The sequence below is a fragment of the Diadema setosum genome, chromosome 18 (genome assembly GCF_964275005.1).
Source record: "Diadema setosum chromosome 18, eeDiaSeto1, whole genome shotgun sequence".
Taxonomy (NCBI): Eukaryota; Metazoa; Echinodermata; class Echinoidea; order Diadematoida; family Diadematidae; genus Diadema; species Diadema setosum.
The window spans coordinates 15,631,158-15,650,009 of record NC_092702.1 but is presented as its reverse complement, the minus strand read 5'-3'; the positions used below and the strand labels follow the sequence as shown (position 1 = coordinate 15,650,009).

Here is an 18,852-nt window from a genome sequence, read left to right as displayed (position 1 = left end):
CTAAAAATGTAGGATATCCATCAGTTTCAAAACTCTTCTTTACATTACGTCAATTTGAAGTATTGTCTCTTCATTCATTTCTTGTTTCTTGCCTTGTTTCGGATTTTCAACGTGTACGTGTACTCACACCCTGCCAGAACCCCGAGCAAGCTTCGAACATTCAGTGAGTGAATGCTGGTCGTTCAGCTCTTCCGCTTTTCTCGAGAACAAGATCGCTGAGTTACGAAGAGTGTTATGCCAGTTGGATTTCGTTTGGACCCCATCCTCTGTCCTGTTTGACGCCACCTTAGACAGTTCGGGAAAGGGCGTGTCCCCGGAAAGATGTCGCGACGACGGGCGTCGGACATTACGGAGTTGCGGAGCGGTGTCCTCTCCTTGTTCTCGTCCAAAAAACGCTCCCTTCTTCAAAAGGTGGGAGATCTATTAATATGCAGCTATTGTATTTATATTATTTTTCTCCCCTCCGGTTCCTCCTCTTCTCCCCCTCCTCTTTATTCTTTTCTGTACGTGATCTTCATTATAAGTAATCTCGGTATCACCTTTATGATCGTTATCATTGCGGAGTGTACAGTACTGGTTGAGGTGGGGATTCAGGTTTATAACATTCCTAAGTGAGATAATGAGAAACCTCTTATGAAATATGAAAGAACATGTAATTTTAAGAAGGATTCAAGGTTTATTTGATGAAAATTGGTTTTCAAATGGCTGAGATATCCAAAAAAGTGATAATAATAAAAGGCGACAGGCCACGCCTTTTATTAGGATTCCCTCGCCATGTCTTTTGTTAGTCACATTAATATGACAGAAACATGCAAGTTATGCTGAGTCGAGAGGAAGGTGCATTCCAATGTCTTTTGTTAAACATTTCAGTACTTTAGCAATGATTGACAGATGAGGTCATCTCAAGAATATTAATATTAATTGGTTTGGAAGGATTCTTTTGTGGGAGTTCCCAAGTAATCTGAAGAAAAATAGAAGAAAAAATCGTTACAAATATATGAAATATTTCTAGATATTTGTTTTACCGCAAAAGTGATGTTGAGGGTATCATAAATCAACACAAATCAACATGCATTATTTTGGATTTCAGGGCCCCTTAAGGGATGGGTATACAGTTTTTGTTGAGATGGGGCTACAAATGGATGGTACAGTTTTGGTTGAGATGGGGCTGCAGGTTTCCAACGTTGTTTGTTTGTTTGTTTTTTGTTTGTTTTTTTTTTTTTTTTTTTACAATAAGAAACCTCATAGGGAACATGAAAGAGTATATATTCTAAGAGGACTTTAAAGTTTATTTGATGAACATTGGTTTTGAAATGGCTGAGATATCCCAAACAAAGCAATCCTAATAAAAGGTGGGACGCGCCTTTTATTAGGGTCGCTTTGTTTTACCTTGTTTTTAGATATCTCAGCCATTTTTCATTGTGGTTTTCATCAAATAAACTTTGAATTCCTCTTTATTGTATGTTCTATAGCATTTCATATAGTGGTTTCTAAGTATCTTGCAAAAAGTTAAAGACTAAATCATCACCTCAACCAATACAACATCGTCCCTTTAATACAAAGACTTTGGAATGAACCTTCCCCCATAGAGAGAGCAAAATTTGCATGTTTCCATCTTACCATTATGTGATTAAGAAAATCATAGGGAAGGGGCATTCCAAAGCTTTTTATTATTTCTGACATGACATTTTGCTCCTGCGAGATTTTGCTTCAGTCTCATTTTCTCCAAGGACTTACGATTAGGGTTAGGGTTAGGGTCGTGATAGGGTTTTAGGTTTTTAGTGTGCTATGAGGATTAGGATTAGGGTTGGGGTTATGTTTGTGGGTAGACTTTATGTTCGGCTGAGCGTGCATATATTTCATGGGAGCAATTGTCGCAGGAGCAAATATCATGGAACTGTATGATTATATCACTGGATATCATCATTTTAAGATATAGGCGCATAAATTTATACGTGGCATTTAGATATTCTTTTGGCATATAATATGTTGCATAATAGTCCCTGTAAGTCTGTCGTGAGTTTCCATGCGTACACCGTTCCCTCCACCCCCGACAGTAGTACCCTTCACCCGTCTGCTTAATAATCTTGCTTTAATTCAATATGCCTTGTCCGGCTTGGACTACTTAACATAACAATGTCAGAATTTCGGAGCTTGGGTATTTTGTCCCATGTTCATCGTGTCACTGCCGGCAACCATGCAGGGATAGCCTGGTGCGTCGTTGCCCGAAAAGCAGTACATGTGTAGATGACTGGTTCGAATCCCACTGGTTCCTTTTTCCGACATGTTTTGTTAGATATTATAAAGATCAGCAGTTGCGATCTTACAAATTTCAGTTGTAGAGGGGGACAAAATTGAAGAAAAACTCACGCCTCATCATGTTTACATGTTGCTAAATGGCTTCCTCACCACTCGATATTCTGTCACCACTTACTTTTAGCAGAGAGATATCATCCAGTATGCCTTCCCAGATAATGGCCAACCACATCTGTAGACATTATGGAGAAATTTCGCGCTCAATGCCGACATGAAAGGCGACGAAAGTGGCTTTTGGATCATACACAATACATAAAATATTGTTTTCTTGGTTTCGATTTCAATTAAGTGCTTGAACAACTTTTATGATAGTATGCATCCCACCGAGAGTGAGACTCAACAGAGTGGGGGGGGGGGGGGGGAGTATGTGTGTGTGGGGGGGGGGGAGCAAAGATACAAAGTGTATGCATGCCCGTACGTATCGCAACGATAAGTCTCTTCGAGGATATCTTTTGACTTAGATCCATAACTGGTGGTTGAGATTCGACAACAGGACCAATGACGAGGTTATAAGGTTAGGCCTACTAATAGTCTCGTGATCAAAAATGTAGAATACATAAAGAAATTTAAGAGATTGAAAGGAAGGTTAAAGGGGTTTCACATTAAGAAGCAGATTTGGCTAGATGATTCAACCCATTACATCTAGAACCGAGCATTTCCCTTGCCTACAAGCTACAAGGATTATCGTTTATCGGAGTCAGAGGGTTAAATTTCTTATACTGACTTCTTTGGTTATCACCTTGTCACTCATCCGACTTGCCCACTACATTATAAATATTATTATTATTATTATTATTATTATTATTATTATTATTATTATTATTATTATTATTATTATTATTATTATTATTATTATCATTATTATTATTATTATTATTTATTTATTCACCAATAATGGGATAGAAATTCCTTTCAGCAAATTGCTGTTTTTCGAAGGGGTCCATCATCATCATCTTTATAATGAATATCTTCTTTTCATCGTTCCCATTATTGCTATTAGTGACATGATTATCATCAATATGAAGAATCCACTTCGTTGTTGTTGTTGTAAGAGTGGAGTTCAAAGTTGTAGATCCTTTATAATCAAATAAGATTTTAGTCACCATTATGGCTAACACAATACATTATACCTTGCATAACACATCCTCGTATCGCTTCGTTCCACCCCGTCGTCAAGGAATCGTACGAGTTGTCGCCGATGTACTGGAAGTGCTGCCGAAACACGAAGTCGAACACGGTTTTCCTGCTCGGCTACCGAAGTGAGCAATCGCGAAACAGCGGGAAGCATCGGCTGCAGATCGTCGTGAACGGCTGCACGAAGGAGTTGCTTCCGCCGATTCTGCGCGCGCAGAATGACGAGGAGGTCGGTAATAACTACCTCTGCATCCAGACGGACGACGACAAGTTGGTGTTTCTGAAGGCCGAAGGATAGTGAGTGAAAGTAGTAACTTCTGCAATGATTTACCAATAAAACCCCCAGATTTTTTTTTTTCAACTTCGTGTAGTATGTTGTTTTTTTCTTGATATCAATGTTAGCATTCATGTATTGTGTTTCAATTCTCTTTCATTTAAAGATTTGTATATACGCCTAGTTTATTTCGATCGAGGAATTACCAAAATCACCTCAATCATGTGATCCATAACTCTTTCTTAAATTACTCAGTAGCAGTACATTTTGAAGACTGAAAGTAACATCTGAGACCCACTCCTACTTAGGCAAGCTCCACCATATTACAAAGCCCACCGTACACTATACGACTTAGCCACGATTCGCCGGTCGTACGACCTTACAAAGTATGACGTCACTAGCCTTGCCAGTTTCCAGTCGTGCGACTGGGTCAAATTCTCACTAGAACCGGTCATAGACTTTCAACCAATCACGTAACAGTATAATGTACTGACGTCATTACAGTTGTAAGCATTGCTGTGTAGTCTGATCGCATACTGCTGTAGTGTGCGGTGTAATAATATGACCACCCGGCCTACCTCCACAGTCGTGCACCGGTTGCATGGTTGAATGTGTGGTGGGCTGAATATGACAACATGGTGATTTCCGACTCAAAATTCCGCCATGACTTGATCGGTTAAGGGAAATCTAACACACATCACTCAGGAATAGGTAGACAAACATACACACAAATAATGCTTTCTTATAAACAATGCCAAAATGTTTATCGATCCGACCATTTTCGAAAACTGGACCCAGAAAAGAGAGCGCTTTCAGACCAAGGAGGTTTAAGAGATGGAGTTCTAACTGGCTGTAATTATTCAAACAGCTGCCATTTTTCTATTGATGCACAAAAGAATTCCACAGGTGCACTTGTGCCTTTGATTTCAATTTCAATTTTATTTTCGTATTTCTCGATGAAGAATACATGATATAACAAAATGTACTAATACAGAATGTCCAGCTTGGATACATACATAAAGAAATAGGAATACAAACATAATACATAGCGGTAGATGTGTCATTTTCAATCAAAGTAAAGGATGCAAAGAGAAATACGATGGAACCTACTAAAAAGCAAAGCTTGTTGAGTGTAGGTCCCAACAAAAGCCTAGTGTGGGGTACAGGATGAGGAGCACGGGAAAAATTAAAGACCAAAAGTAAGGATAAACAAAAGAGAATGACTATTAATATTCGGGGGTACAGAAGATTCTTCTCACATGTATGTGTGTGATAAAATGAGGACAAGTAACCACATGCTGCACACTATAGCAGTTGCTCTAATAGCAATTTTGACATGGGAGTGATATTGTGAATAGGACATAATTTTAGGGTTTAAACATTCCGGCTTCCGTAGACACGGGGAAAGATTCGAAAAATGGAAAACATGAACAATTGCAATTCCTATATGTGATATACCAGCCAGCTGCAATGCCGCATGAAAAAAAAAGAAGGAAAGAAAGAAAGAAGGGGAAACTATGGACGCTATGCGACACGACCGAAGGTCTTACTAGAAGTGGAAGGAAAAACACCGATGGACAGGAATTTGAGAGAGCATGTAACTAAATGTATATATGCATAAGTCTGTTCACATGGCAACAACCGAGTAGTATAACAGAACAGCCATGAGCATACTAAAAAGGAATGTTAGTGCACTTGTGTGTTGTAGCTATTCAATACATGCTGCCTGAGTTTACGCTTAAAGGATGATAATGACAAACAGCTTTTAACTTCTGTTGGGAGATCATTCCAATATTTTGGACCTGTATACATAATTGTGTTTTTAGCGAAAATTGTTCGAGTACGTGGAAGGTGATAAGCGTCACTCTGGCGAGTTGGATAGTGGTGGACAGAATTGTTTCTTATGAACATCTGTAAAAAAAAAAAATCAGGAAGATCTTTTGAGGAAAATTTATACATAAAAATACCTAAGTTATAATCAAACAAGTCTATCAATTTTAAAATCTTATTTTTCAGAAATAAGGCGTTTGTGTGAGATAAATACCCAGCATGATTAATAGTTCTGATCGCTCGCTTTTGGAGAAGAAAAAGCGAATCCAGCAAGTATTTGGATGCGTTACCCCACGCAAGAATTCCATAGTTAAGATATGGGGAAATCATGGTTGAATATACAATCTGCAAAATATGGTTGGGCAAAAAATGTTTCGGTTTGTTTAGAATTCCTGTGTTTCGTGACAAAATTTTGCTTAAAAAATTAAAATGAGTTTCCAGGAGAGGTCGCTATCGATGTAACGTCCTAAAAACTTGGTACTATCTAATCGGGTTAGATTAACATCATTAATCTTAACATCATCAGGAATGACTTGCAGAGAATTGCTAAATAACATATAATGTGTTTTATCAACATTTAATGATAACTTGTTAGGGTAAATCCAGGACTGAACAGATTTCAATTCATTATTCATTATGCTTACAAGGGTAGTGGGATTACGGTGAGACAGAAATAAATTTGTATCATCAGCGAAACAAATAAAAGAAAGAATCTGTGACGAATTTTGGAGATCGTTGATGTACAGGATGAATAAAAGTGGGCAAAGAAGAGAACCCTGGGGGACACCGCAAGAAATTGACGTCATAATTGACTCATAACCATTTATGTAAACAAATTGTTTTCTGTTTGTGAGATAAAACCATCACTCTAAAGCCCTCCCACGGATACCGTAATGGCTTAACTTATAAAGCAAAATGTAATGGTCAATGGTATCAAAAGCCTTCGAAAAATCGAGAAAAACACCGATGGTGTGGGAAGCATCATCTAAGGCATGAGCTACTTTATCAATGAAGGCTAATAATGCGTGAGTTGTGCTATGTTGTTTTCTGAATCCAAATTGGAAATTGGAAAGAATATTGCAATTAACAAGAAATCTAAGAGTTCGTTTATAAACAAGCCTTTCCAGAATTTTCGAAACTGAGGTTAAAAGAGATATCGGGCGGTAATTATTCACAAATTCTTTTGGACGCTTTTTGTATATGGGAACAACTCGAGCGATTTTCATTTTATCTGGGACTTTGCCACTAGATAAAGATTGATTGAAAATATAAGTAAGTGGAGAAATTATTTCATTTATTATGTTCTTCAAAAGAAAAGCTGAAATACCATTATTGCCTATACTTTTCTTAATATTTAGGTTATCAACAATTTCTTTGATTTCTTCTTCAACAATAGGAATGAAAAACATGGTTTGTGCATTCCTGTCTTTTAAAAAAGAATGAAAAGTTGTCTGGGTATTTGGTATTTTGCTGGCAAGGTCAGGTCCTAAGTTAACAAAGTAATCATTAAATACATAGGCCATTTCCTGTGGATCATCAACTTGATGACCGTCATTCAAAATATGAGTAGGGGAATTTGTAACAATGGTGGATTTCAAAGCTGTGTTTATCACCCTCCACGTACTCTTAATGTCAAACTTACATTTTTCAAACTGATTAGCAAAATACAGTTGCTTGGCTAAGCGTAACGAAGCGTAACGAAGAAGTAAGTTGATGATATGGGTTCCATGCCACCGTCTTTTTGAGCAATCTGAAGATCCATTTTAAACTCAAACATTATATCGTCTATATTCTGCATGTTTATTTGTCAAATAGAATGAATTTTCTCGTAATGATAAAGCATATGAAACAAAAGTAAATCCCGTCAAAGATTATGTGCAAAAGTAAACCTGAGCTGTATGTCGTGAAAATATTGGAAACTGTACTCTTCACTACAAAGCCGATTTTATCATCTTTCCGATCGCTTCCGACAAATGAAACTGATATGGTATAATTTTCGAGTATAGTTCTTTATTCATTTATAATTATGTTAGATAAGTGTAAAGTCATGTAAAAACGAGTAATTTTGATTTTTATTTCATCAATTTTTGTACACTTTTTATTCGCATATCCCCGTGCATGTATTATTAATGTGCCGCTTGTTTTCTAAGAAGGGACGGCGAAAAGCAATTGCCATCATAAAGACATATCTTCCTTTGAGAGTGACGAGTCATGATGCAATGCCCCATGAAGCAATTGTCTTCCTATCTGTGCGGCAGCTCCAGTTTCGCACATACTTAAAATATTTCTGAGTGGCGGCATGAAACATGGGATCAGGGAATGAGACTGTTGCTACTCCCATTTCTCAAACCTCCTTGGTCAGACGCACCTTGTGAACAGAGATATTATGATTGTCCGGCTCAGTGATATTTGGACCAGCGCGGTATGGATATCGCACAGCTTATTCATTGTTCATTCGTTTGCATTAATTTTCGTTTCCAACGAAATTATGATAATAAAATCATCAGTACAACGAGATCGTATGCACACAAAACAAAAAATTTCAAGTATATCACATCTGTAAGTGAACTGTTGTATGATAAAAGTAGTACGGAATAAAAATTAAGTCATGTGGCATTATACAACATTGTATCATAATCAACCCTTTCTGTGCCAATAAGCCAAATGTGCACACATTTCACACACAAACCTATGAACAGGAAATAAACGTGGCTATCCAAACAATAATCTTATCGGGGAAGTGCATGGATTTTTTTTTCTTTGTCGCTTGTTCGCATCGTGAAGGGGTGGTCCAAAGGCTCGATTTTATGATTCCTGGTGGGTAAGGTGACTACATGTCTATAGCCCTTATTTCACGGATCTCTTCGATTCTAATGATATGACTCCTTTAAGGATTGTAATTCTGCCTCCAATGATATTGTATGCGTTATGTATTGACATACCCACCAGCCTGCAGCGGGACAAATGGTATACTTCGCTGATGGAAGCCCTGGGCATTCAGCACCCCGAGAAAACCTATTCTGCGTCGACAAGCGACCTGTCAACCGTCGGCTTCACTCTCGCGGCTCAGAGCATGGTGGTCATCGAAGAAAGCGAGATCAGCGGCAGCGAGAGGAACGAGAAGCCCGTGCCTCAACGTCGAAATGAACTTGTCTACCACGAACCGGTACAGTCGAAACAATCAGTTGACGCGACCTGTTGTTTTTGTTTGTTTGTTTGTTTGTTTTTCACTCAGAAGTCTTTTTATGACTGAAACCCCTTTTCAACCGGTATCATTGTTGCGGTATTTAATCTACAATAGATTGAACGCAGTATTCCTTTCGAAATAATTTCCTAACAGTAAATTTGGTGACTCGGCAATTGCTCTGGTCTCGTTTTCTCCAAGGACTTAGGGTTTTATTTTGGGTTAGTTGTGATAGGGTTTTAGTTTGACGTGAGAATTAGGATTAGGTTTAGGGTTATGTTTGTGGATAGGATTTATGTTTAGGTTATAGCGTGCAGATATTTCAAGGAAGCAATATATTGTCGCAAGCGCAAATGTCATGGAACAGTGAATTTAATGTGTAATGTTAAGCGATGAAATGAGTCTCCTCATTTAGTTTGCATGTGCAAAGTAATATTATGTGCCCGCATACAACTACCCTTGATTTCGTGAAAACGTGCAAATTTTCAGCATTTCAAGACTCTCACCAAACTATTATTTGGCTGATTTTGTTGACAAAAATTGTTTTGATTCTCATATTTTAGATTGGATAATGTTTATGAGCACTCAATATCTGTACTGTAAGAAGTGTATGTTAAAGGGATGGTACAGTATTGGTGGAGATGAGAATTGGGCTTTTAACTTTTTGCGAGATACCAAGAAAACACTTATGAATAGTACAGAGCATACCATTTTAAGAGGAATTCAAAGTTTATTTTATGAAAATCGGGTTCGGAATGACTGAAACATCCAAAAACAAAGTAAAACAAAGCGATCGTAATAAAGTTTGGGTCCCACACTTATTAGAATCGCTCTGTTTTTGGATATCTCAGCCATTTCAAAACCAATATTCATCAAATAATACGCTGAATTCCTCATGGAATTACATGCTCTTTCATAATATTTCATAAGAGGTTTCTCATTATCTCACCAAAAAATGTTAGAAACCCTAAATTAGGTCTCAAACCAAAATTATACGTTTCCTTTAACAATCAGTAATATGATACTGCCATCTATACGATTTCTATATCTTCCGTCTCTTATGGCAGTACCAGGCCCTTGAGAACATGGGATGCTCGAACTCCACTGACGACGATTCGAATTCCTGGCCCTGTCCCAGACTGACATCGTCGAGGGTTGATCTGGCGACAGCGGCCGATGTCGGCACGGATGACTCGTCCTCATCTAATCGGGAAGTGGACGACGATGGATACATCTTCCCCATTAAGGCCTCTGCTCCGCAGAAACCGACTGTGGAAGAAGCTGTGTCTGAGACAGGAAGTAGCGGGAGCGGCTCTCCACCCCGTAAACCGACATTGCTGGAATCGCCCCTCACCACTAGAGCCGATCGCGATGCGTTTCGATCCGAACTGCGCGACTTGACGCTAACGAAAAAGCCCGCGCCGAACGATTCGGGTCTCGCGGATAAAGGGTCGTCTTCTCCACCGCGAAAACTGAACAACAAACCTCTGCCTGGACCACCCACAAAGGCCAAGGAAACGAAAGCCGAAAAGTCTTCGGAGCCGAGTAAAACCGGTTCGATGAAAGCCGTCAGGAAACCGCTGAAGTTGCCTCCCCCGATTCCCGCCGGCGGGAACCAAAAGCCGCGGCCCGCGAACGTCAACAAGCAGGAACTTCCGGCACCGCCTCAGCCTAGCCTCCGGCCAAGATTGGGGAATCCCCCGGCACCCCCTCCTCCTTCTCCATGCAAACCGACGGCCAACATTGGGAATGAAATATACTCCCTTGTGAAGTGAGTTTCTTCAGTGTATTTCTTTCCGTTTTTAAATGGAAAAATGGTAGCTGATAATCTTCTGAGGTATACTTGCATCATGTTCCCAGCTCTTAGTACACTGTATTATAATTTAATACACCCTGGGCCTCTCCCAGTCAACTGCTTTCAGAAAATGGTGTTTACAATACTCAGTGGCATCATTTAAGAAATTATTCTGATTTAGTTTGATTATTTGTTGTTCAACCTCTTCAGTCTTAAAAAGCTTTGTTTCAAGCGTTTGTTTTCAAGCGTTGTTATTATGGAAAACAGCATATCGAGAGTATCGTGTATGGTATACCATCCATCGGGTAAGACCTGTTTATGTTTATTTGTCAGTCACTTCTGCAATTACTTTACTACTACATCGCATAGGGTTTCAGTTTGCCGTGTTTCATTTCATGGTATCTGACTGGAGTCGAAGTGACCACTGTATAACTCAAACGACTTCAGGCTATGATAGTAAAGTTCCTTCTGCGCTTTCAAAACGTTTATTCAAGGTCAAATTAATGTACTTTGTAATATGATATATGGGGAATCCCGGAAGTCGTGGGTTTTCTTGTTTGTGTTTTTGTTTTTCATTCTTTTTTAGTCAAAGGTATGTGTGTGTGTGTGTGTGTGTGTGTGTGCGCGGGGGGGGGGGGAGGGGGGTTAACTCCCCAGTCTTCCCCCCCCCCTTCTCCCACGATCCCCGTTATCTGGTTATGATAGATGAGGTGAAACCGAGACAGCGCATTCATGCTCGTTGTCCATACACGAACAGCAAAAGATGAAAAAGAAATACTTTAAACCTCTGCTCTTTCTGAGTAGTTTTGTCGTTTGCAGGCATGGCAACATTCAATTGACTATGTCCAGTACATCTTGTATAATGTTACAAACACCATTGTTTGGCTTGTTCCTCTTATTCAGCGTGTCAACCATGTAATGCTATAGACACCGCTTACACAATATGCCTTGTTGTTATTGATGTAGTGTTGCCTAAATGCCTGAATTGGCGACCACGTCTGTAAACTTCTGTCTGTGTAAAGTAATTTTGGCACTATATACAGGACTGTACATGATCCGTTTCTGCAGAGGTTTAACCAAGGAGGTATGAGAGAACGTTCTCTCATACCTCCTTGGTTTAACTTCCCCTCCGAGTTCTGTTTCCTTCAGCAGACTCAAAAGGTTAATTGGTTCCACAAATCAATAATGTACGCCGCCGCCTAAATTGGTTTCTCTTTCATACGATTAAGCCCCCCCCCCCCTTACACTTTCCCTACGAGATTCTAAAAATGTCCCCAAGTTTTGCACACTACCCACTTTGTATCACACTATCCACTTTGTATCCCATGTTATGATATCAATTCCAATGTGTAAGCTCAGGGACCACCTCCCTGGTAAGCTCGATCAGGTAATACATTGTACTACAATCGCCTCAGTAGTATAGTCCTCAATTTATCCGCATATAAATCTTCACTGTATACGATGTCCTTTTCCGACATGGATAAACAGTATAGCATTAAAAAATTCTGTTGTAATAACCCGACAATCTCGACATGAAATGATCTATGCTTCAGTGATAATGGCTGTGACCATCATAACTGTAATGATTATGATTGACATAGTTCTCATTGTGTGCAAAGTACTGTAACGCAAGGTGTACTTTTTCTTTCTTTTTTTTTTTATTTCTCTTTGTCAGGAGTTTCCGAAGTAACCAAATGTCCCCCGACACCAAAGCTGTGGAGATAGCTCGAGAGCTTCTCAAGGAGAATAGCTTGACCTTTGTCACCATACAGAACAAAGTCTAGTGAGTATACATGAGAAAAAAGAAATACTCAGTGAGAGGCACGAAATAACTCGTGAATGCTCTTAACCCATTCCACGCCAAATTCATTTCTTGTCCAAAGGTATTTGTGTGAAATCTGTGCACATTACAACTCACTCGCCTGTAATTCCTCAGAGACCCTATCGCTGTTGCCATGTACCTCGCTGTATGGTTGTCTGACTCTCTCTCTCTCTCTCTCACATTATTGAAACCTCTCGCTTCCATTTCAATTTATATATTTTTGCTGCACTCCTCATATCTTTCATTAAAAAAAAACACACACATTTTGTGTGTAAATCTCTTATGATGTTCATGATAAGATTTAGTATGCACGTTCCTATTGCTCCTCGTGACTCAAGATTTTAAGAAGTAACTTTATTTTTGGAAGCATCATTATAACAAAAAGACTGTCAATCATTGAATCTTTTTGCAATACAAAATCTACACATTACACTAACAAAACAGAAACAAAACAAACTTATTCAGATAACCCCGAAAGTATAAAACCTCATGAACTTTTTGCTACAGTACTTCTTCAACTGCAAACTGGCACTGTTTCGAACACATAATTTGTTTCGCGCTTATCCTTCAATTCTCCCTCTCTCTCTCTCCTCTCTCCTGTCTGTCTGTCTGTCTGTCTGTCTATTTGTCTGTCTGTCTCCTGTCCCTGTCTCTTTTCTTTGCCCATCTCTTCCGGTTGCGCATTTTGATAATAGCATTGGAGAGCTCGGAGTCGAATTGGCCAAGTGTGATCTCTTCATCGGTGACGAGGTCCAGCGAGTCAACGAGCAGGCGGTGACTGCCGCTGAGGGCGCTTTTCAACATTTACAATCTGCAGATGGCGACTCGGTATAAAATGACAACTTCTTATTTTGCTGTTTGATTGTGTATCCATGTATTTGTTCATTATTCATTCACTTACTTATCTATTCATTTCATTTAATAGTCATTCCTTTTTGATCCTCATGAGAAAAAGGCATGAGCCCTCATGAACGCTTTTGATACCCAATGTAGTTTGAATCATCTTAACATAAACTAATTTACATAGAATTTCATTATTTTCGTATACAAATTTCACAACAGGAATGTTGCAGTTCATCTGATAAACAAAGTCAAGAAGCAATGATATCTTGTACTTTAATCGTTTGACAGCGTTTAGGTTTGTGTGTGTATGCGTATTCGCCGAATTCCTTTTCCCTAAGGGCAAAATATCATTGACTACTTTTTAATTCTAAACTGAATATTATTTCAACATGGGTCATATTTTTCCTCTCTATCTTTCTTCCTTTCTCTCTCTCTCTCTCTCTGCCCCTCTCTCTGTCTATCCCTACATCTATCTATCTATCTATCTATCTACCTTCTATCTATCTATCTATCTATCTATCTATCTATCTATCTATCTATCTATCTATCTATCTATCTATCTCTATCTATCTATTTACATATCATTCACACACAAACTTCCTTCATCTTCCCTTCCTTCTTTCTATAGACAATTCTTGTTCTAGGAATCTCCCCCAAATGAAACCGAATCTAAATGACTCTCTTCGCCCACCCAAATCCACTTGACTGGCACATGCCTTGGTACTCTGTCACTCCCATTCCTGAAGTAACTGTCAAATTCATGACATGAAGTGTCTCATCGATGAATTTTTGTGATATGAAAAGATTTGTGTTGCTCTTCAGTGCAATGCATGCATGCTCTTTCCAGTGAGTGCCCGTCCGATCATGTTCGCGCGTCCATTCTTTACTCATCGCACTCTTGGTTGTGTGAATACTGTGTACAAATCAGAGGATAATTTTCATCTTCATATACATGTTAATTGAGAGAATGTAACAATATTATTTAAATTTTCTGTGAAGTCATTGCTGGATGAAAAGACTACTATAGCGTATGATGTCACATGCGTATTCATAGAACAATAAAGGAAAATCATAAGGAGAATTTCACAAAATTTCATTTAAAACAAAAAGTACACATTCCCTCGACTTGTTACTGACTTATGTTAAGGATAACATTATTTCCCCTGCCTTCTGAAAGAGGCAAGTGATGTCAAGTGCTCTTTTATTATGCGAGCAAAGTGAAAATATGTTGAATTTTCTTAATGTTTATTTTCTTGCGACATCACAAGCTGTATAGTAGTCTTCTCATCCAGCGATGGCGGCATTGGAACTTCGAACATTCATAATTTTTGAACGAATTGTCTGATTTTCCTCAAACTTTCACTGATGTGCTCTACTAATGTTGCTGCATTCTCTTAGTCCTTATTTATATGAAGGCGAACTTGTCCTTTAAAGATACCACGTTCATCATTATTATGGCGCTGTCGTGTCCAAACAGAGGATTAAGATTAGCCCTAAACTGTTACTTGACCCATTAATCCCATACTGTACACTGTCGCTTGTACATCGCTCAGTGTTGTTTCTCATGCAATAACCATTATATTTTAAAAGTATTTAATCATTACTATTTCATATGGTAAAATGATTTTATAAATCACAGTCCCCTGTTCTTCATATACGATAGTATTGTTTCCAGAATTTTCAATAGAGCTTCTTAATTCGCTAAATTTATGACCGGTCTTAAAGGGTGTGTACAGTTCTGATTGAGTTCTGCGAGATATTCAGAAACCACTCTATGAAATGTCAAAGAGCATGCAATTCTAAGGGGTATCAAAAGTTTATTTGATGAAATTCGGTTTTGAAATGGCTGAGATATCCAAAATCAAGGTGAAATAAAGAGATCCCAATAAAAGGCGTGGTCTGTCGCCTTTTATTATTATCACTTTTTTTTTGTATCTCAGCCATTTGAAAACCAATTTTCATCAAATAAACGTTGAATCCTTCTTAAAATTACATGCACTTTCGTATCTCATAAGAAGTTTCTCATTATCTCACTTACATGTAAGAATGTTCAAAACATGAATCCCCACCTCAAACAGTACTGAACAGTCCCTTTAAATTTGTAACACGTTGTAGAAAGTAAAGTTCCCGTTCATCTCTCAAGTCAGCAAATTTGGTGAATTCGTTTCTAATTTGGTGCAAACTTTACGAATTTGACAAGTTCCAATGCATTGTAATCTTTCTCCAATATAAGATATGCAGTGAAATTCAGAAGTGTTATACTTTCATGCGGAAAATAAGATCAACGTATATCCAGCATGGTCACACCTTACAAAGAGCTGGGTTACCACATGCACTATCAAGTATGTCAACTTTCTATTTCCTCTTCTTTTATGAATTTCAAATGTATGCCCAGGTGTCGTTGTACATCAAGAAGATCCCATACGGTGTTATGTCATACATCTCAAGACCGCTGGAAACATTACTGACCTTGGACAAACTGGGATTGACCCTTGCTGGAAATGAGGTGTAGTATAAGCATTGACCCTGTAGGGTCCATGGTGTAAGAAAGGATAACGAAGTGAAAGTAGATGCAGGTCAGCCGAGCCGAAATTGTGTTATCAGACAATGGACATACGTATAATACGTTGGAATGTTTTAATTTCGTCTCATACATGTCTGTTTGTACTTTGTAGGGATTATCGATAGAAATCTTTACTGAGCTTATAATATTTCTCATTTGTTTTTATTTTTTCTTCATGTGTTATTAAGGCATAGGCATCTCCCAGTGTTGTACGAATGCATGTCAACTCTGTGTATGGAATAACCACTGCATTCGTTGCCATCAGCATTATGAAAGAAATGGCGTTTTCAATCACATTTGAGTGACATTATCTCATGTGAGACTTCATTCTCTTCGAGAATATTCGAATGATTAGTAAACTTAGGCAGCAACCTGTTCAGAGGCCAATTTAAGCTTGAAAAAAGGAAAAAAAAAAGAAAAAAAGATTAAGACTTATTTTGTATGTGATTCGTGCATGTTTGCATATGGGAAATAATTGACGCATATCTTGCCTGAAAGGATGTTCTGGAATCTGAATGCATGATGTGACAGTATAAATGAATAAAGGCAAGTTATCGTATACCATTATTATAGTCCACCATCTTCACATTAAGAGTAAATCAGTTCAATCAAGATACTATCGGTAATGGTAACAAAAGTTAACCATGAATTTCAAGATCGCCTCCAGGCAAGGCAAAGTGCTTCAAGGATTAGACAACTTATTGTCGAAACTCAATACTGGAGTGATATTGAGGAAGAGAAACCAAGGAGGCCAGAAGGCAAGGCGATTCTATTGATCCAGTATGAACTCACTTTGTTTAGGACATGCTTACCAAGGCGTCATTCTTAAATCGTCGCATAATCGTCTCATTGTTCCAAACAAGACGTCTAAGCTAATTCAAAGAGTTGGATTCTCCCAGCATCCTTACGCTTTTGAGTACGGAAGAGACGAGAGCTCTTATTCGCGTATTTCTGTTTACATTACATTGTCATTCAATACAATTCAGCTCAATACAAGTATTGATTCAAAAGACGTCCCGGCCTAAAGCTGGCTGCATGAATTGCAAAACATTTACTGCGTTGAAATGGTGTATGGGTCACACAATCTATGAGAGCAAAAAACAAACAAACAAACAACAATTTAACAAACACCTGATTATCTGCAAAGTGTTTTTAAGACTGCAGAATGTTAACATGAACGTAAGCCCGGTTTGAATATTAAAGCAACGACGTCATCATGACCTAAACATATTGAAATTAGAACATGACTTTTAACATTGTGAATCATGAATTAAAAGGAAAAGAGCTGAAGATGCAGTTCACTGTTGAAATACCGACATTACTAATAGGCTTTTTTTAAAGATCACTAAGCATCCTTAGGGAAAATATCCATGAAGATAAATCTACCAATACAATAAAGTGAACAACCTTATTTTCTGTGCATCATTTTTGACAGGTGACACACATTTCTACAGAAGGGCTCGTGGCGAGGAGTGGTATCCCTTCTAGACAACAGGTACCCGGTGTCACCAACGATGGGCAGTTAGGAAATTGGGCACTCACTCAGATAAACATGACACCAGTCTCCGCCGGTCTTACCACTGCAGAGGTAACAAAGTCATGCGGCCGGTGTATTACGTTGTGATTTGGTACTGAGTATTCCCTCCCACGTCAGGGAACTTTTGTATTTCATTTTTAACTGAAATTCATTGTGATGCTCACTTTGGGGAGATTATTTTGATTTTTTTTTTCAGTCAAAACAGTAGACGAATACGCTGGTTATTTACAATCAACAACCCCAAACAGTCGCATGATTAAAGATAAATCTAATTTTGTTTGGGGGTTCCTTTGCACCCCCTCAACTTTCCCCACCCCACTGCAAACTTATGGGCCTGATAAATGAATGCTGGTTTACTTTAATTACAAGTCGATTATGACCACTACAACAAACGATAAAACTGTTGATAAACGATAACCATATGTTGGCATAATAATCATTACCCATCTTTTCATTTTATTTTGACCCTTTGATTTGGGAATACTGTGTTATCATACACTTTAACGTTTTGACCTCACTTGCAGGTGGAAAGAAAACTGGCCGATGCAGGAAACATGGTTGCGCTTGTCTTTCAGCCAATAGATTTTGCCAATGCCCTCAGCGGCACGGAAACGACCTGAGTCAACCTTTCTCTATTAGATACACTCGTCGCTAGTTATAGTCTTATGTATACATTGATGATTAAATGCTAGTGATAGCTGGAAGTGTAAGTGTAGAGGTAAGAACTTAATTTCTATCTATTATTAACGGAAACAAGCCAACAATTCAAACTGCAGGATGTTCTCAAAGAAAACGCCAGTGGAAAAAAAAAACAGCAACAACAATGGATGGACTCTGAACACATATTCACAGGCGAAATTATAGAGTACATACCTGTGTACATGTTAATAGATAGAATATAGATTTTTTTTATATTCAATAAATTGTAATACCCTCCCCCTAGACTTAGAGATTTACCTATCAAGGAATGAATTAACGCACTGTTTGCTTTTGAACACAACAATAATGTTTGCAGTTGTGATGTTTCAAAAGTTATACGTCGTTCTGTTAATGATTTTGAGTACTCATCGAAGTAGACCGATGGAAATGATAATGTCACGATGCATACTTTCAGAATGTATAAACTTTCATAACTTGAATGGGAGATACAATACACGTTTAAATCTCAGTGAAAGAATGAAAACTTTATTGTTTCAGCTATTCCACTGATGATAAAATAAAATCGGGGACGTATAATGCATTATTGTAAATACACAATTTTAATGATTGTATACATTCTTTAGATAAGGCATCTGCCCTAATTCGGCTTTGTATACTTGAAATGCGGTCGACAGCACGACTAAGTTAAGTAGTGTACTATATAACTTACAACAAATACCTGAGTCAATGTATTTTCAAAGTCAACCTGACGCACATTACGCTGCTCAAAAAAAAAAAAAAAAAAAAAAAATGAATACAGTACAAGCACGTTAAAGACATTTGCCACCTTTAGAACGTCCCTTCCAAAGTAAAATATAATTATCCAAATAAAGTTTCTTGTTCTCTTTCGGATTA

General features: G+C 38.2%; 1 protein-coding gene across 1 annotated transcript; it reads left to right on the top strand.

The window, feature by feature from the left end:
* Positions 1-321: 321 nt before the first annotated feature.
* LOC140241330 (uncharacterized) lies at positions 322-17,918 on the top strand. The gene is made up of 9 exons (XM_072321058.1): positions 322-411; positions 3,494-3,747; positions 8,504-8,720; positions 9,806-10,509; positions 12,209-12,316; positions 13,051-13,183; positions 15,594-15,704; positions 17,197-17,349; positions 17,823-17,918. The coding sequence occupies exons 1-9, from the start codon at positions 322-324 to the stop codon at positions 17,916-17,918; spliced, it is 1,866 nt and encodes a 621-aa protein (XP_072177159.1).
* The last annotated feature ends 934 nt before the right edge of the window (positions 17,919-18,852 follow it).

Bases quoted from the DNA above. Each gene is read 5' to 3' on its own strand.
- LOC140241330 (XM_072321058.1), top strand. From the start codon at position 322: ATGTCGCGACGACGGGCGTCGGACATTACGGAGTTGCGGAGCGGTGTC. The intron at 3,748-8,503 runs GTGAGTGAAAGT...CATACCCACCAG, and splicing joins TTTCTGAAGGCCGAAGGATA to CCTGCAGCGGGACAAATGGT. The intron at 10,510-12,208 runs GTGAGTTTCTTC...TCTCTTTGTCAG, and splicing joins GAAATATACTCCCTTGTGAA to GAGTTTCCGAAGTAACCAAA.